Consider the following 20,633-nt stretch of genomic DNA (forward strand, 5'->3'; position numbering starts at 1 on the left):
TTAGGTTATGGTCACTAGAGAGACCTTTCAAAACGACTTTGAACAAACTTCCAGTTTTGTCTTCATAAGTAAAAAAAATGTGCTTCAATCCGGAGAAACGTCCTTTCTTCCATTTTTGCCACGTTTAGTGATAGGTTTAAATCCCACGATTTTGGAGGGAAGTTGTGAATTCAGAGATTCATCCTTCTTTTTGTTCGTGGTTTCAACCATGTTTAGTAAATAAACGAAAGAAGAAGCGGTTTTTTTCCTAAGTCGATGTCCCGGAAGGATTACCACCGCTAGCTTTCACTAATGGGTCCAACGAAAAAGCTATTTTCATTTGAATCGAGAACATTTGAGGCTTTATATACGAATATTAAAACTTGATACGGTTTTAGCATTTCCGAAACGCTTATAAACAATCTGTTCTACGATCACTGTTTGATGTAGTTTTGAATAGTTGGTCACTTATCTTTGACAGCCTAGTTATCATAGAACTTGAAAATGGTCTCAAATCTCTGAGCGAAAAGCATTTTCACAAACTTGGACCATTTTTGTAATCTAAGTCAGAAATTTCCATATAACGTTTAACGCCTAGAGCTATGCAATGCCCTACAAATGTTACGTAATTCATTCAAAATGGTTTGATTTATGCTCCGCTATCAAAGTTACCCCAAAACAGAAAACCGACTTTCGATTATATGGAAAACTATACATCCATTCAAAATAAATCTTTTGGCAATCTATCAACTGCTATCGATACCTAGGATGCCAGTACTTGTTTTAAAAATATAAATTATAATTCTTTGAAACAGCATGCATAAATATTCAAGTTTCTTCCCAAAAACTATCAAAGTTACCCCGTTTTACGGTACCGTAATTTCGGGTGAAATTGATCATTTTTCATGGTTTTTCATGTCTGTTTTCCATAATGTTGAAAGTGCCAAACAACTGAATGCAGGAAAACAAGTACGACGGTCAGCCTCTTTGGCTCATGTGCTAAAATTTTCTAACAAATTTGATGGTAGTGCTAAAAATCATCCCTTAAGGTGAATATGAATCGATCACCGATCAAAAAACGATCAACCGATGGAACATACACTTCGTAGTTGCTACTCCGTGATCAATCAGGATAGTGATATTGCACAGAGAACCACTCAAGATTAAGCTTGGGTTTTAGCTTTTTTCCATTTTCAATGTACAATCACACTACCCTTGATATTTATAGATTGATAACGGCACCGGTCACGTCCTTATGTCCATCGGGGAGAGGAAGGAATATTAATTAGTTAGCCGTTGTTACTAGAAAACCGGAGAATCTCCTGCATTTCCCACAACTACCTTGGAAGTTGGAGTGTTTTGTTAGTGATGGATGAGGTATTCAACCGTATGGATACCACTATGGTAAGCGGTTAAGTCGATATATACAATTCTAGCGATAGATAGATCTGCGCCATAATGACGCAAAGAGATTGAGAGAGACAGCTATTAGGAAGAGAGTTACAAATATGTGAAAGGGACGGGCCTGGGATTGAACCCACGACCTCCTGCAAAGCAGAAGCCATAGCCATTAGATCACCAACCCCGTCTATCCCTTGAAGAAAATCCCTAGACATTTCTGCCCTGTAAAGACGAAAAGCTTTCTTACAAGGGAAGGTCACGATGGTGTTACACGGGGTTTTCAACCGGACTATTTTTGTTAGATTCTACATGTCGAAATATGAAAAACCCCAAAGCCTTTCGGGTGATGGACCAGTGGTGTAGCCAGGAGGGGCTATGAAAGGGGCAATTTTGTACGTATATTATATTATTAAGCTAATTGCAAATTTGACAAAAATATTTTTTTAGTATCTATTGTGATGGTAGAGAACAGAATTGACATTAATGTATGTTTAAAATGTATTTTCCATGCCATAGGCGCAATCAGGATGGGTTTAGTATTGGTATACTATTCTAATAAAACCAAATTTGTGTGGGTGTCCATATTCCATGTTAGTTAAGCCAATGGCATGGAAAATACATTTTAAACATACATTAATGTCAATTCTGTTTTCTACCATCACAATAGATACTAAAAAAATATTTTTGTCAATTTTGCAATTAGTTTAATAATATAATATACGTACAAAATTGCCCCTTTCAGAGCCCCTCCTGGCTACACCACTGGTCCATCACCCGAAAGGCTTTGGGGTTTTTCATATTTCGACATGTAGAATCTAACAAAAATAGTCCGGTTGAAAACCCCGTGTAACACCATCGTGACCTTCCCTTGTTAGCCTCATATGGTAAATACTGGAAATGAGAGGATTATAAGCAAAGAGGTGTCAGTGACAAAAACCAAGTTTTTAAAAAAAATCTACTTCGCATGAATTGGCATTGGCATTGGTCAACGACGAAGACGAAACGACTGGTTCAATGAAGTGTGCCAGTGAACAGAGAGCGGTACAGGGCAGCGAGAGCCGAAGAAAAGCGAATCCATCGCAGAAAGAAAAGGCAGCACGAAGAAAGTGTGGTAGCTGACGCTCAAGAAAGTATGAACCGGAATGATATGCGGAGATTCTATGCAACGGTCAATGGTGCGCGGCACAATACCGTACCAGTGCCCGCCATGTGCAATGATCGAGAAGGGAATTTGCAGACCGATAAAACGGCGGTGGCTGCCAGGTGGAAGAAGCACTTTCAGCAATTGTTGAACGGTGAAAATGGAAATGTAGCGAGGGACATGATGAACATTGATGATGACGATCAGGCTGTGGACCCACCAACCATAGGAGAGGTTAAAAAGGCTATCAGCGAGCTGAAGAACTGTAAGGCTGCTGGGAAGGACGAGATCCCGGTCGAACTTCTCAAGCACGGAAGTGAACAGCTTTATTAGTCGATCCACCGAGTGCTTCTGAAGGTATGGGAGGACGAAGAATTGCCCACCGGCTGGTTGGATGGCCTCATACGCCTAAGCTACAAGAAAGGGCACAGAGCAATTACAGAGGAATTACCCTTCAGAATTCGGCGTATATAATTCTGTGGCGCATTCTGTTTAACAGACTGAGACCGCTAGAGGAATCCTTCGTCGACGAATACCAAGCTGGTTTTCGTGAGGGCCGTTCGACAACGGACCAGATGTTTACCTTGTGAATGATCCTAGATAAATTCCGGGAGTATAACTTGCAAACTCACCATATGTTTTTTGATTTCAAGGCGTCGTACGACTCAGTGAAAAGAAATGAGCTGTCTGAACATGGTTTCCGTCGAAACTAATTAGGCTTATACGTGCTACACTGGATGGTTCGAAATCAAGTGTTCGGATCGCAGACGAGTTGTCAACCTCGTTCGTGACGTTAGACGAGTTGAAGCAGGGGGACGCACTTTCGAATTTACTATTCAACATTGCACTCGAGGAGGGTGCTATTAGGAGATCTGAGGTGCAGAGAAACGGCACTATTATCACAAGGTCGCACATGCTCGTTGGCTTTGCGGACGATGTAGAACTAATTGGAATCGATCGCAGGTCAGAGAAAGAGGCATTCGTGCCTCTGAATAGGGAGACAGCGAGGATAGGCCTGACATTCATTCTACCAAAACAAAGTACATGGTTGCAGGTAGAGATAGAGACAGGCATGGTGGTGTAGGTGTTGAGGTAGTGGTTGTGTTTGAAGTTGTTGAAGGATTTGTTTACCTTGGAACACTTGTGACATGTGACAATGACGTTTCCCGCGAAGTGAAAAGACGTGTTGCGGCTGCGAATAGGGTCTTTTACGGACTACGCAACCAGGTTAGGTCCCGAAGCTTGCAAACGGAAATTAAATTCGCCCTATATAAAACATTGACTCTTCCGGTGGCTCTCTACGGGCACGAAGCGTGGACGTTGAAAGAGGCAGATCGGAAAGCTTTCGGTGTTTTCGAGCGTAAAGGGGTGCGGGCAATACTCGGTGAGAAACTCGAAAATGGTGTGTGGCGCAGACGCATGAATCACGAGTTGTATCAAGTGTACAAAGAGACGAATATTGTCAAGCGTGTAAAATACGACAGACTTCAGTGGGCTGGTCACTTAGTGCGAATGTCGGAAGAAAGAATTGCAAAAATAATATTCAGCAGGGAACCAGGTAGAGGTCGGCGGCTTCGGAGAAGACCACGAATACGCTGGCTGTACGCAGTGTTTCGGGGCAACTGGAGAAGTTTTGCTCAAGACCGACGAAGATGGAGCTCTACAATACGCCCGGCAATGGCGTGACGCTACGCTGTAGCAACACAAACCGTATGGCCACAAAACCAGTTGTTTACATCTGTCGAAGAGCGTATACACGAGCCTGTCATTTCCGAAGAAAGGCTATCAAACAGCTTCCGAATCAGCTGATGTGAATCGTCTTGTGATAAGGCCTATTGAACGGATCCAAGCCAAACGTCAAACTGTTGGATCCCTATCAGAAAGTGAGTAAACTTTTGGCAGCCATTGCCGCTCGTAAAAAGCTGAGTTCGTCCAATATGGCTTATTTGATTGAAACTGAATTCGTCGAATTCGTTTTTGAACCTAGGTTGGAACTGGCGTAACCCGTTCTGAATCACAGCTTCAACCCTTACCTGATTCAGGTTCGACCGAACTACAGTTTGCTTGACGTTTGTTTGTTTATATTTATGAACGGAGATTCCATGTACCGAATGCAAAAGTTGCTTCACTGTATTGTCTACCCAAGATCCATAAAAATCCGTTGGCTATGCGTCCTAATTCTTCAAATATTGGCGCCCCTACTGAAAAAATGGCTGCATGGTTAGTAGATGAGTTGAAGAGGTACAATGTAACCCACGGTGAAGACATTGAAATTCCGTTGAATTGGTTGACCAACTGAAAGAAGTTGAATTACGACGTGGAGAAGTGATGGTATCCTTCGAGGTTACAGCTTTGTTCCCAAACATACCGATGTCAGAGGCTTTAACTAGCCTCGAAATTTAGAACGGCGTCGAGTACCTCCAAATCTTACATGTTAGTGTCTAAAAATGTATGAATCAAAATTTCTGCATGTTTAGAGGAAATTTTTATAAACAAACATTTGGTTTTAGTATGTGAAACAAACTCTCCCCCTTCTTGGCTGACGTATTCATGAGCGATTTCGAGGTAGAATTGAAGAAAGAAAATCTGTTCCCTCGAGTCTGGAGACGATACGTAGACGATGTTTTTGCCGTGGCGAAAGAGTGCTATTTGCAGCAGACCTTAGACTTACAGAATTCAGAACATGCTACGATAAAATTCACGTTAGAGAAAGAAGTAGATGGAAAATTAACCCCTAGATCTATATAGGAAGACAAAATATTAAAATTCACAATCTACCGGAAACCGACCTCTACAGTTAGATACATAACCTCCGACTCTAACCTCTTTGGTGCGCAAAAACTAGCAACCTTTCACTCTATGGTACACCGTCTCTTATATCAATGGACAAGGAAGACATCGTTGTAGAAAGGAATAGAATCAACAAAGCAGCAGAACTAAATGGTTACGGAAAGGAGTTTGTTGAAAAAATACTACGAAAACATGAGAGAAAGAAACACCGGAGAAACACCACTACATTGGTACCTGAAATTAAAGAAGCTCACAGAATCAGTCTTCCGTTTTATTCAAATTTGACGAATTCAGTCCAAAATGTCCTGAAGAACCACGGTTATCACGTGGTGTATAAGAGCAATAATACACTGAAGGATTTATTATGTAATCTCAAGGACAAAGTTCCCACTGAGGAAAAATCAGGAATCTACCAAATCCCGTGTAAAAACTGCACATCTGTTTACATCGGCCAAACTCGTCGGAAATTTAAAGTTCGCCTACGAGAACATAACATTGATTATGTGACGGAAGCTACTCTACTTGGCTTTGTTGTACAACATAATTTTGAATGGGATTCTCAAGTAAATTTCCAATGTAAGAAAATCTACATGGGACTTCGGCAGCCTAGGTTATTTTCGAGCATGCTTAAATTTAATGTATGGGGCGGAACTTCTGTAAAATGCTTCGGCGAGGTCCTTGGATCGTTTGAGAGTAGCTCTCAATTGCTGCGTACGCTACGTATTCAATCTGGATGCTTACTCTAGAGTTAGTCATCTACAGTCACAGCTATTAGGTTGACATTTTTACGAGTTTGATAAACTTCGTTCCTGTTTGCTTTTAAATAAATTAGTTAGTAGATCTTCTCCAGCATATTTGTTTGAAAAGTTTAATCGCTTTCAAAGTGCATAAACTCGTAACTTTCTCATTCCTAATTACAAAACATCTCATCACGGTAACACCATTTTTGTAAAAGGAATTGCTTACTGGAACCAGCTACCAAATGAATTAAAGATTGTAAATTCTGTGGATATTTCCCGGCAAGACTGTAATGCGTGGTATAATAGGAGGAGGAAATCTGTTAGAATTTTTGTTAGTGTAGTTTAAAGTTTTTTTTTTCATAATTAAGTAGTGATGAATTCTTATGGACTCAACTTATGTAGTAATCCAAAATTGGCAGCCTTTATGGTACAGTTTTTAAAATTAATAAATAAATAAATATTTTCTGAGATAAAAAGCGCCGCCTTGTGTGCAAAGAGATTAAGCAGCTGTGTCGTTCTCAAGTAACGCGTAAGCTCTATCATAAATTCAACACATCCCACAAAGGCTTTGTCCAGCGGGCCGAAATGTGCCGCGACAAGGAAGAACGTGAGGTGATTGGAAAGCGGAAGTAGCACTACGATGAACATTTGAATAACGTTGTGGCGGAACTCCAAGGCAGCCGGAGGAATGACTGTGGAGTGTTAGTATCTTGGGCAAATCAGCGTAAATTGTAATCGATTTGCCAAGAAAATCCATCATACCTCACTAGGTGGATTAATTTTCTCGCACACTTTTTTGAGCGATTCTTCCTTGATGCCTACCGCAACACAATCGGGAGGCAAAGTTTAAAATCACGGTCATTCCGCTACTGATAAGAGAGCTGCAGCAAAGCTATGAATGTGCGCGCCGCATGGTTGTGGTCGAACATGTTGCATTATTTATACCTTAAACACCGACATGGTGGGGACACTCCACAATCCGTTCGGCCGCCGTGCATTCGTGAAACGGGCGAAAAACGGAATCGTGGGAAAATGTCATTGAACCTGCCTCCTCCTTTGGGCTCCTGCGGGTATAGGAGGGTAAGGCCGAGTTAGTGGAGCACTTTCTTTGCGCTTCCAGGTTCAACGACCTGCGCGAATATGACTTTCCAGTTCGGATGATTCCATGGAAGCAGGAATTCGGGAAAACAGGCGAACGGGAGATTGATTGAAGGAAGAAGTCAGAATCCGAAGGCAATTAGGCATTTTGACATCTTGATAACTGCCTGACGCTGCTTCGAGGAAATCTCGCGTAACTTTTCAAAACGTCCTAAGTAACAAATGTAAACAAATCGAGATTATCATTGCAAATCATTTACGTTGCACCACTTAGCAGCACACTAGAACACTCGTTCTGATATATTAACAACAAATTAATCTATTAAAAGCTTAACAAAATGACCAATGTTCAAAACTGCATCGCTTTTAATCAATTGTTAAATTGGACCTTTGATCAGAGAACCAACCACATGTCCTATGTAACATTTATGAATGAACACGGTTCTAATGTTACATTGGACATTCCTGAATAAAGCTTTGTAATGGAGTTTAAAAGGTAGAATGATTTGTAGAGGCGTGTCTGAGACACTACTTAGATGTATAGAATGCCATAATAACTGCTTCTCAATCATTTCAGACGATATTTTCAGAGTCGCACTGCCTCGCAAAATTGAAAACGCTCAAGTGACAAAAAGAGAATGAGTTACACAAAACTGTGTTTTGGTCTTTTTGCCAAACCATGTTTTACCGTTTCGCTGGATTAGATCAGCTGCAACTTCTCTTTTCACATTATTAGCGCATTGCGTGCATATAGGGGAATGATTTTGAGCACAAGATTGAGCATCATGATGTCATTGTATCAATCTGATTCAGATGCATGGTCGATCAAGCATATAAATATGCTTACTGGCAGCAACACGAGCAACGTACATGCGCGACTTGCTCACACATATTTGCAGAGCGATCAATCACCGAAGAGAGGAGAAGCTGTATGTTTTGTTAGGCGTGGTCTCCTTTCTCGAGTTCCTACAACAAGATGGACGGCGTCGTCATCGTCATCATTCCCCACCGCAATTTCTTGTTTCAACCGACGGCTGGTGCTGATTGCAACACAGCCGTCGCCACCACCACGTCATGCAGTGGGAAACTCACACATGATCATGTGGGCGAAACCGTCATAAAAACGGGGGGAAAATTGAGGGAGAATCAGTGAGAGAGCAAAATGTCCTACATACAGATCAACGTTTCCCCTCCTTCTGTTGTTACATAGGACACATAGACGGAGGTGAAGAAGTGACGTCGTGGGATTCAATGAATCAAAACAAAGCACAGCTGGTGTCTCCGATTAGCACACCGCTACAAAATGTCGATATTTTCAGAGTCGCTCTGCCTCGCAATATTGAATACGCTCACGCATGCGCGACTTGCGCACATATATTTGCAGAGCAATCATTCACCGAAGAGCGGAGAAGCTGTATGTATTTGTTTGGCATTGGATTCCTACAACACAATCGACGGCGCCGTCATCGTCATCATTTCCCACCGCTATTTCTTGTTTGCGCCGACGGTTGGTGTCGAACACAACACAGTCGTCACCACCCGTCGTGCAGTGGATAACTCACACACGAACAAGTGTGGGCGAAACCAGCATTGAAACAGGGGGAATATTGAGAGAGAAACAGCGAGAAAGCAAAAAGTCCCAAATACAGCTTAACGTTTCCCCTCCTTCTGTTGTTACATTGGACACATAGATGGAGCGGAAAAAGTGACGGCGTGGCATTGAATGAATCAAATTGCTGTTGTTCGTGAGAGACTTTAACCCGAAGGTCATTCGTCCCTTCTTCAAATAAATCAAAAAAAAAAAAAAGCACAGCTGGTGCCTACGATTATCACACCGCAACAAAATGAGCAGTTCAACTTGAATGTTGAAGCAGTTCAACGCACGTGGATACAAAATGAAATAAAACATGCTTGTTGTGTGCTCAAATCAAAATGTCCGATGTTACTATAACTGAAACAAAATGACCAAAGTGAATGTCCAATGTAACAATTGTTGAAACAGAACGACCTATGTGATTTATCCTATGTACATATTTTTGGTCAAAACGTCCTATCTGATGTTTTTAAAGATTTCAGTGTAATTTCCAAATAAATTGACAAAATTTCATTTCATACGTTGAACTCTATTACACTGCTTCCCTCTACAAGCAACACAGTGGGGAAAAATTGTTTCATTTTGATACAGTTTCAAAATATATTTTCACAACCTTCAAGCTCGATTTACTCGAAATGTGTGAATTGTTAGATAGGCCGTTTTGAAAAGTTACGCGAGAAATACTTTATGGACGTGTGCGTATTCCCCACCCATAGACAAACAGATGTAACAGTTGGAACAAATTTCTTCAATGTTCAAGAATCCGTCATCGCAATCATCGTCATCATTTAAATTTTATAAGCAGTTTTTCTGTTCAATCCGAAAATTGTTTGATCAAAAATGTGTTCTTTGTTTTTCGGTTGGACAATAAAATACAATGAACCTAGTTTCAAATTAATTTCCTTGATTTTGAATTAAAAAATGCTTTGAAAATTTGTGGGTCCTACTCTTTTAAAATCTATCACCCAACCCAATGCATCACAGACAATTAGAGGTAACTCATAGATCTTAATTCTTTAATATTCATCCTCTAGTTCACATCATCCTCATCAAGACCTGCGGATGGTGATAGTGTGTAACGTCAAAAATGAAGCAAAATAATGCGCGTGCCTTTGTTTGCGAGATTCAGAACATAGCGATTTTGAAATGATCGTTTAATAAGTGGCCGATAGAAATTTCGTCAGTGTTACGTCTGTTCGTCTGTCAGTGCATGCCCGCCGCTGAACAATATAACGAGTTTGAGCGAATAAAACAGAACGGCTGCTAAGACATGCTGATCGAAGGGAACGATTTAACGGTACCTCAGTGGAGGTTTGCTTTGCATGATCGAATCGAAACAAAGCGATCTAGTGGATAGGGTCGAGGATGTGAAAACTGATATCCATTCGTCGTGCGAAAAAAAAAACGATATCCAAATCATCGTGTGGGCGATGTAACTTTTCTTATAGATTCAATAATAGGAAGATGTTTGAGGAGATATCCCACCTCAGCACCCCCCATCGAACAGCATCCAATAACGATCTTTGTTAAAAAATGGTGGAACCATGGCTTAATTGAGATGGTATATTTAAAGAAAACAAAACTAGAAAACAGTGCGTAGATTAACGCATCCTTAGGGATGGTACACAAATTATGTCACGCTAAATTTCAACTTTTTTGACCCCTCCCCCCCTTTGTCACGTATTTCATATGAGTCCTCCGAAATTTTTGTAATACTTGTCACGCTTGGCATGACCCCCTCGCCCCCTTGGAGCGTGACGTAATTTGTGCATGACCCCTTATAATATGAGCTGATATAGGGTTTCCCAGAAAGTATGGGCACGACTTTGATAACGAAAATCACAATATTAATTCAAACAAATAAATATTTTTATATTTTTGGGGCAACCCCACGCAATTGAATCACCCACAATTTATGAACCAGCTGATTTAAGAAGACAAAATTATTATCAAACTTATCACAAAAACTCACAGAATCATTTTTACTGATAAGCAACACATAGTGTTCAGTTATTTCAAGCCTTTGTATCTCAGTTTAAAAGCTCTTGATCGTGGTATGAACCAACAATATTACTAAATTATTTTTGTAGCTATTTGGGCTGTATTTTTTGCCAACTTCGTAAGCCGTGTGACTATTGACGCTTAGCTTGAAACGACGTTTGAAAATTTGTTTCAAAGATTTTTTGTGAGAGATTATGCCCCAGACAACTTTTACAGATTCAATAAACACAGTTTTGAGAGATAAATGCGTATTTAAACGCATTTGGCTAAGTTTTTTGAGTAAAATACTTGATCAATAAATGGTGGGAAATATACACACTAGTCACAGTTTATGAATCAGCGTTCAAACTACTATTGCTTAGTATTTTTAAAACTGATTCTAAGTTTCAAGTAATTTCCAATGTATAATTTTGTTACGGGAGAGCAAAAGTGGTTTGGGACCGTTCATAAACTACGTAAATTTTTTGTGGAAAAGGAATCTGAACATACAAAAGAAGTTTCATGATTTTGGAAAAAAAAAACGAATTCTTATGGAAAAAGTTATTTTGGGGGTTAAAAGTTTTATATGGCTATTCAAATTGTGGACGTTTTTTATGTAAGGCCTCAAAGATTATTGTGTTGAATATATTTTGGATAAATAAAAAATCTCAAACAAACAGTATAGACGCAAAAAATGTATTTTTTTTTATTTACCCCTGATAGGTTCTCCATAATTCCACTATAAAAACGGGGTATTGCTTCTGCAGAAGGACCAAAAGCAACGTGTGGAAAAGAAAAGAACTGGTTTGCATCCTCTCTAATTGATATCAATACCAATTGTTTGTCATTTTATGATCACTTTTGTTGCACGTAAGTTTTTTTAAAATTAACTCCCAGGCTAAACTGTTGGCTCTTTTATCAGACACATGGAGAAGTAAAAGATATTCACACTTTTAAATAATAAAAACATCGGACAACTTTACTAATAAAAGAAATATCGAATTCACAAATTTTCATATAATACATTCAGCTGCAAAATTTGCTTCTTCTAATTGGAAGAATGATGATGACTCTTGTTCGACACGAGGTCCAACCGAAGTTTAGTTCGCTATGGGTTGATCACAAACAATTTAGAAGTTTTGTACATGGAAATCGATAGCAAAGCTCATCGATTTCAACATAACAAACTCATTGCGCAAAATCGATTAATTGACCAACTTGAACATAATGATCGTGACACAAGCTAACCATAAGCAAAACACACTGAATCCGTGTTGGGTGATGATCTATGCGTCCATAGGTTGACGCATACAAATCTGAAGGGAAAGCTTCGGGAACTTATGTGGAAAAAAATTGGAATCCCTGTAATCGGTTGATGAATCAATCCATGAACCAAAACAAAGGAATTTAATGTGTAACACACACGATGTTTGCAAGAAAATCACAGCAATTCGATATGGACGTTCATGAATCGATCCATAATTTTAAATTAACAAATCGAACGTGTGAATTTTTATCACTGCAGTAAAGGTAGTTGAAAGTTCAAGCATTTACGAGTTCTGCAATCTAGATCTAATGATTGTCTAATTACACTACCTGCCATCATCCTCCAAATAAACATGCTCCAGAAGCATATAAATCCACAAATTCAATGTTCAGTAGTTCAGCCCGCTCAGTAGCAACATTAAAAATCATGCAATGTCATGCAGATTCTTGAAATACTTGGTTCCGGTTCACCTCCGGATATAATGAATGTTGTCCGAGGCAGTGTTCTAATAAACATATGAACTATATAGCATTTAATTGCAAAATAATTGAAAGTAAACAACTGATTCATAAATCGTGTTCACATTGATTCATATTTGTGGTCAACTTTTTTGCCGATTCATAAATTGTGGTTTAAAACAATGTTCAAATAAGTGAAAATTTCAAATGTTTTCAACAAATTTAATTACAACATTGTGCATGAACTGCAGGTATATACCCCACTTTACCGTTTGGCATTGATTTCATAAAAAAATTGTTTATTTTGCTTTCTATAATTAATCAAATTTAAGCTGAGGCTTAAATGATTCATAACTGTGGGCCCAGTGTAAATGCTGCCTATGAAAATTTTGTTTAAAAAAATAACTTTTACATTGGAATTTTTAAATTTAAATTTGCAATTCTTATCTAGCTAGCACAGATTCCACTTTTGTGCTTTGTTGGAACTTCACTGGTAATGAATGATTTTTTTTCAAAATCCTTTGATGTGATGAGTTCAAGTACATTGTATGTAAGACGTTCCACAAAAATTTTTGTTCAAAATTTTATTTGACTGCTAGAAAATAATCGACAAAATGGTAAAAATCCAAAAAAAAAAAAATGCAAGCTTTTCTCTCCGCATAGGATAATTTCACGAATTCATATTTTTCAGATATTTTCAATATAAATAAATTTATTTCTTTTAAAACGTACTTATGTCTTTTGGATAGGCAACAATTTTTTTTTATTTTTTATTGAATAAACACGGACTTGGTTTTGATCCTTTCAAAAGTCGACCACAGCTGAAATCGGATTTTTAGTTTCTTTTCACATTTCACATACATAAGGTTATAATTTCCAATATAATAAATGAAAGTCTGATCATTTATCGTATCGGCAATCGGCAATTTTTCAGATTTTTATTGTACGTACTTTATGACCCAGCACGAATTTCGTACAACAAAGTCGCTCAGAAATAACGAGATTTGTGTAAAACTGATAAGAGGAGCTTCCAGAAATGTAACACCATCAACAAACAGGTAGCAAAAAATCGCTCAAAATTCAAAATCTACTCTTTATAGGTAAGAGAATAAAATATGTGAATCAGATTTTTGTTTCTGCATTAGTCTCGAAATGGCAGTATGGTTAAGTCGTGTCCATACTTTCTGGGACACCCTATATGCATGCATTTTTTTAACGTTGAATAATAATTGTTTTGCTTTTCAACATCTATCAAGATGTTTTGATGAAAGTTTTCAGTTAGTTCAAATAACTCATCTAAATGTACTGTAAATTAAATTGTTTTAAATTTACAAATAAATCGTTATTCTAGAAGTGTAAATTTTCAATAGGGAGCCCAGATAGCCGTAGCGGTAAACGCTCAGCTATTCAGGCAGACCAAGTTGAGGGTCGTGGGTTCAAATCCCACGGGTCGAGGATCTTTTTGGGTTGGAAATTTTCTCGATTTCCCAGGGCATAGAGTATCTTCGTACCTGCTACACGATATACGCATGCACAAATGGTCATTGTCACAGTAAGCTCTCAGTTAATAACTGTGGAAGTACTCAGAAGAACACTATGCTGAGAAGCAGGCTCTGTCCCAGTGGGGACGTAATGCCAGAAAGAAGAAGAAGAAGAAGAAGAAGAAATTTTCAATAAGGCACAAACGTGATACTTGGGCTGAAACAGCTTGGAATCCAAACTCAACAATGTACCAAATATTTGAAGTCATAAATCTAGCGAAAGAAGCATCAAACGACATTGCTATTTCTGTTTTAGAAAGTTCAAAATAAGAAAATCATATTTGTACGTTAATTATTTATGCAGATTGATGCCTTTGAAATCGTGCCAAGGGGACAAAATCCGGAATCCTCTCAGGATTCTCTTCAGAAGCCTCTCAGGATTCTTATTTGATACTTTTTTATCTTAATCCTCTCAGGATTTTCATTTGGATTCTCATCAGAATCCTTTCAGAATTCTCAATGAAATATTTTTTTCATATTCATCAGAATCTTTCCTCTCCGGATTTTATGCGGTTATTAGAAAGTTCTCCGAATTCTCATCAAAATCTTCTCGGGATTTTCATCAGAATTCTTATTTTCGTCATTCAGAGCATTCTGATAAGAAGCCTAAGAATGGTGATTCTCATTCAGTATTCAGTATTTCAGAATTCTTTTTATAAGCTCCTCCGGATTTTCAATAGAATCTTTGTAGAACTCTCAATAGATTTTTTTCAGGACCCTCATAGGAACCTTTTCAGGATTCTATCCAGAATACTCTCAGGATGTGGTATCTAAATCCTCTACGGATTTGATTCATAACACTGCGGAACACGTTTTTGTCTCCAGCACCAAAATACCGCTATTCACTTAATTAAGGGTTGCTGAATCCATTACCGTTTTCAGAAATATCATAGCACGTCCAGTTTTTGAGATATTGACTGTTGAAAATGCAAAAAATGACTATTTCAGCCAACTTGCATGCAAGTTTCCCAGCTTGTAAGGTAATATATTGGCTTAATTTGCCACTGAATTCAAACTTTATGTGTATAACAATACTTATCATCAAAGTTTGTATTATTTTCGATACGGAAAAGTTATTTTTTGATGGTTTAGAAAATTGTTGTATTTTGCCATATAGAAGAAACGAAGAATTTTGTATGGAGACTGCAAGCATGTTGAAAAAATCGGTTTAATCGAAATTTAATCGCGCAATTTCAATCAAATTATGTCTGAAATGAAAGTTCCAGTTCTATTTTGCATGTTTGGTGGATTAGATTACAAAAAAGTATGATAAATTGTACTTTAAATTTCATGTAAACATTAATAAATGCATTGTTTTGTACAACTTTGGCGACCTGTAGCTAAAAATTGTGACGTGCTGGAACAATTCTGAGAACGGCATCAGATTCAGCAGCCCCAAATCTACTAGAGACACATAATTTGGTTCTTGAGACACGCAAACATGTCATTTTTGTTACGCTGTGTAATTCTTTCAGTATTCTCATTAAACCTATCAGGACCTTATTCGCGCATGATTCACAATCAGAATCGAAATTCTCTTAGGATTGTCATCAGTTTACTTTCAGGATTCTCATCAGAATACATTCAGGATGCTTCTTTAATCCAAATCCTCTCAGGATTTCCTCAGGATCCTCAGAATTCCTATTGAGGGGTCGTACATAAATTATGTCACGCTCCAAGGGGGAGGGGAGGTGGCCAGGTATAGCGTGACAAGCCTTACAAAATTTTGATTCAGCCCATACAAAAAGCGTGACAAGAAAGGGGGGGGGGGGTTCGCAGTGGTATCATGTCCCCACAAAGGAAAAAAAAGGAGGGGGGTGAGAGGGTCGAAACATTCGAAATTAAGCGTGACATTATTTGTGTACCATCCCTTAGAAGCCTCTCAGGATTGTCGATAGAATATATTTAGAATTCTCAAAAGAACCTTTCAGAATCCTTATAAAAATCCTTTCAGGATGCTATCCAAAATACTGCTCATTATTTCCATCGAAACCCTGTCAGGATTTTTATCGGAATCTGTTCAAAATTCTAATCAGAACCCTTCCAGGTTTCTCTTTAGAATCATTTCAGAACTGTTGTCATCTCCATTTCAAGGTTCTCATCAAAATCCTTCCAGGATTCTCATCAGAATCTTTTCAGGATTCTCATCAGAATCTTCTCATGATGCTCATGAGAATCCTCTCAGGATTCTCATCAGAATATTCCCAGAATTCTCATTAGAATCCTCTCAGGATTCTCATCAGAATCCACTAAGAAATCTGATCAGAATCCTGTCAGGATTTTCATCTGAATCGTCTTTGAATTCTCATCAGAATCCTTCAAGGTTTCTCTTGAGAATCCTCATCAAAAAACCCTTCAGAATTCCCCCAGTCAGGATTTCCATCTTCTAAGTATTCTCATCAAAATCCTTTAAAGATTCTCATAAGAATCATCTCGGAATTCTCACCAGGATTCTCATTAAAAACCCTTTTAGGATTCCCATGAGATGATAGAAATCCTTTTTAAAAATCTCTCAGAACTCTTATAAGAAACCATTCAGAATTTTCATGGAATTCTTTCTGGTTTCTCAACCGATTTATTCTGGATTCTCGTCCGAATTGTTTCATGATTTTCATTTGAACTCTCATCAGAATCATCTCATCAAAAATTTTTGGGTATTTTTTTTTTTTTTTTTTTTTTTGATGAGCTTTGACTGAGGTTATGTTATTGAACCAATGCTGGCTGAGCAGTCTTCAGGGAATTAAAAACGCTCATTATTAATATAATAATTAAAATTATCAATTTTAATAGAGCAGAAATAGATGCGCCAGTCATGATTTTCGATCATTCGATGCATGAATTCGAGTAATCAGCTACAAAAACAACACTTGTGTGCGGTGTACACAAAGCTGAACACGTTCAATGTCCTTCCCCTCACATGCAACGCTAGCATAACGAAGTTACAGTGCAAATGTATGCGAGTGCTGCGTCCGTAGGCTGTGTATGCCATGACGGTGAGTGTATGGACCGACACTTGGTGTTGACCAGTCAGTGTAGTGTTGGATCCTTGATGAGGCAAGTCGAGTTACATTGGGAGCGTCCGGCTGGTGTTCCAAGTGATTCTTCTGCAGTGAATAAATATGGCTGCTAGTAATCGAACGAGAGCTAGAGGATATTTACAACTTGTGATGCGTAACGACAATCTGGCTCATGATTTCGTGAGTCCAAATCATAGTGAATTTTCATAAGATGAATACACACTGGTATCCTGATATCCGGGTGCATAATCATGATTTTGGGATTCAGATTTCTACCGCGTACTTGCGATAACAAGCCTCAACCTTGAGTTTGCCCAGGCAAGAGCTTCTATAGCAGCTTGACTTTCTGAACAGAAGTATATGACTTTACCCATAACGCGCTGTTCAAGTGCTGATTGCACTCCACACATAAGAGCAAAAATTTTCGCCTGAAAAACGGTGCAGTGTCTACCAAGTTAGTAAAACTGATACAGTCTTAGCTCATGAGAATATACACCAGCACCAGTTCTACCATCAACGTAACATACTATATTGTTTAATATAATTCTTTTTAAATAGCCAGACGTCTTCTCTTCCCGTGAAGAGAATTGTATGGTAAATTTCCAGTAAGGAAAGGGACAAGCAATTGTGAGATCACTTGGAGCAAGGACAATTTTGTCCCAATTCACCATAAGTGGAGACAACGAAGTGTGAAAGATCTACGATTCACTGGATTTTTTCCAGTAGATCCTGTACCCATAAATGGTAAGAGCAGGAAAGTGATTCTTGTTTAAGATGTATGTGTAGTGGCGCAACGTCAGGAACAGCCTCGAGCGCTGCCCTGGGAGTTGTAGAGAACGCACCAGTATTGGTCGAACAACAGAACATTGGTCGAACATCCATTTTATATGCTTGGGTTTGAGGCCCATGTTTTACCAAAGGTTCACTGGCATTGACCAAAGGCCATGCAAGCTTTCTGGTCTCGAATTATTATGTGAAGTGTCCAGGAAAGTTACCCGATCAGTCACATTAATATCAGTGCCAAAAACGTAAAGGTAGAATTCCATCACGGTTTTGTCTTTCCGTAAAAAGAACAATAGATGGTTTATTTGTACTAACTGGCGACATCTACCCCCGACTACCTGAAAAATAATTTGCATCAGGTCGAACAGGGTTCTTAGGTGATACAACTATCAATGCTAGATAGTTGTCGGCGAGTCCATAAGTTGGAAAACCGCTATTTTATGAGTTGCCTCAAGAGCGCATCTGCTACGAGATTCCACTAAAGTGGTGATAAGACTCCCCGTTGGGGGCATCCGCAAACACTCAATTTTCGATTCGCAGCTTGATGCAATGTCGAGAAGAGATGTCGATTATTGAGCATTTGATTAATCCAATTTGTAATCATTGTAGGTTGCCAATGGTTTCGATCAGCTTCCAAAATGGCATCGAAAGACACGTTATTAACGGTACTCTCACTTAATATAAAAAACTTAGCTTTTAGCCTCGGATGTTACCCAGTCAATATCAATAACTAATGAAACAACAATAATATTGGAACGATTGGTTATCTAAATTTTACATCGATTTAAGCAAACAACACTCACCTTCCGAGCGCAGCTCATCCACGCTGGACTCCGGCGACTCGATACCTCCACCACTTCCGGCCGTAACGAGAAATAGTGGCGATCCTGCCGCCGTCAGCGACACCGCCGAGTCTTCTTTCGGCGATCCTAAACTGCACGTGGAGGAAACTTCTCCCACCGTGTTGACACATTTTCTCATATTTCTGGTTGATTCTTCCGTGACAACACCACTGGTGACACTGAAAACATAGGAAAAGCACTAAGCTTTCCACCGATTGGCCCCCAACAACTTCACTCCCCCATCCGGGTTGTCAGCCACACGGAACAAAGAACTGCGTTGACCTATTTTCAGCTGATTGCGTTCAAGTTGGGAAATGGTGGAAAGCCGGGAAGCGGTCGGGCGGGGAAATTGTGCAATTTGTGCAATCGATGAAAATAGGTCAACCTGGGCCTGTGCTGATGGAAAATCGGGATCCATGTAGGGGTTTCTGAGCAATATACCTTTCGCAACTATCGGAAACAAACGTTTCCATCCACGGTGCCGGCCTTATTTGCACTAAAAGATTTGCTTTCACGTCACATAGAACCGCTTTAGCCACGGAGCACAGAATTACAGGATTTCATTTTTCGCACACATATTTGCACTAGATTTTCACATCCTCCTTTTATTGCTCATAATGATATTGATTGTAACAATACTGGATTGCTTCTTGCTAAATTGCACAAATGAAATTTCTTCAAACAAACCCGGAAAATAAACGTCGACCATTACACAGAACAATAAGGAAAATTTAAAACCACAGTATGATCATCGAATCGCTTTTCCTTGCAAGCCGGAAGTAAATCGCGGAACGACCGCATTCGTTCCTGCTGCACATACTCACTCGTTCAATTGCATCGCAAGCAGGACAATGCTACGGAGCAAGGATGTCATAATCGACGACCTTCCTGTTCTCATTTCTCAAGTTGCTCACGTGAGAATGGCACGTGAACGGGTAATTCTCAGAGAAATACAATTTCCTGAGAAACTATAATTCAAACTTGATTGTTTATAATAACTTTAACGTATGAATTACATATTATGTATATGAAACAAATATTTGTTTAAAATTGCTAAATCCCTGAAATTACCTTGTGGTACTCAACGTTCCCCTACCCAGGCCCGGATTTGGGGGGGTGCCAAGGGGGCAAATGCCCCGGGCCCCCCGATTAAGGGGGCCCCCCGAGGAACCAAAATTAAGAACAAAAAACATTTTGAAATACTTTTGAATATTTTCTCTTTAGATATTTGAACATATATTTCAAACAGTATGGTTCGATCAATGATTATCCTTCAATATATTACAAGAAAACATGAATGTTACGCCAAAATCTTTAAAGTCTTCTCTTATTAGTTTTGAAAAACATGATCATTGATATGATCTTCAACAATACGGCTAAACCTTTTAAGCACTGTGCAATTTAAAGAGTTCATTGGGTTCCTATCAGAACATTAAAATTTAAACATATTTGCAATTCTATCAGAAACTTGAAGTTTATGTCAGTATTTTTAAATATCTATTCTATTTTGTATGCCATAGTCGATAAAATTTTCTTTGAATTCAGTAGGCTTAGCTTTGCTTCAGTAATGGCTTAGTTTTCAATATAATCCAAAGAATTAACAGTACTGGCAAGAAAAAAATGTACATATGGACCGATGTTCATACAAAATGTTCAAGTTCAGGAAAATGTATAAGAGCTTCTTACGAACAGATTGACCTGAAAATTGAATTCCATCTCATAAATAACTTGAAATTGAATTCATTGGAAATTATTCAAATACTATTCAAGAGTTTGGAAGATATTAAAATAAAAACTATTTAAAATAAATTCAAAAATATCAAATTGAAAAATTTTTTAAATGTAAATTTTTAGAAGTAGTTTCTGCAATTTTTTTTCACTTAGATGAAATGAAAACTTTGTAGAAGATTACACTTATCGTAAATTGTTTGATTTCAAAATATCTTAGTATCAAAATTTGGACTTTTTTTCAAAATGGGCGAATTTCAAAAACTTCGACGAT

The 20,633-nt window shown here is 38.6% G+C and overlaps 1 protein-coding gene across 1 annotated transcript in view; it reads right to left on the reverse strand.

Moving 5' to 3' along the window:
• Nucleotides 1-19,486, reverse strand: part of LOC5575138 (ecdysone-induced protein 78C) — a 132,324-nt gene extending 112,838 nt beyond the window's left edge. The window contains exons 1-2 of the mRNA XM_021842221.1: nt 19,073-19,486; nt 18,593-18,810 (exon numbers count right to left, since the gene is read on the reverse strand). Coding sequence (XP_021697913.1) covers nt 18,593-18,810; nt 19,073-19,104 — 250 coding nt within the window. The 5' untranslated portion in view covers nt 19,105-19,486. The remainder of the gene's footprint in view (nt 1-18,592; nt 18,811-19,072) is intronic.
• Between the last annotated feature and the right edge of the window lie 1,147 nt (nt 19,487-20,633).

Source organism: Aedes aegypti, chromosome 2, assembly GCF_002204515.2.
Source record: "Aedes aegypti strain LVP_AGWG chromosome 2, AaegL5.0 Primary Assembly, whole genome shotgun sequence".
In the NCBI taxonomy this organism is placed as follows: Eukaryota; Metazoa; Arthropoda; class Insecta; order Diptera; family Culicidae; genus Aedes; species Aedes aegypti.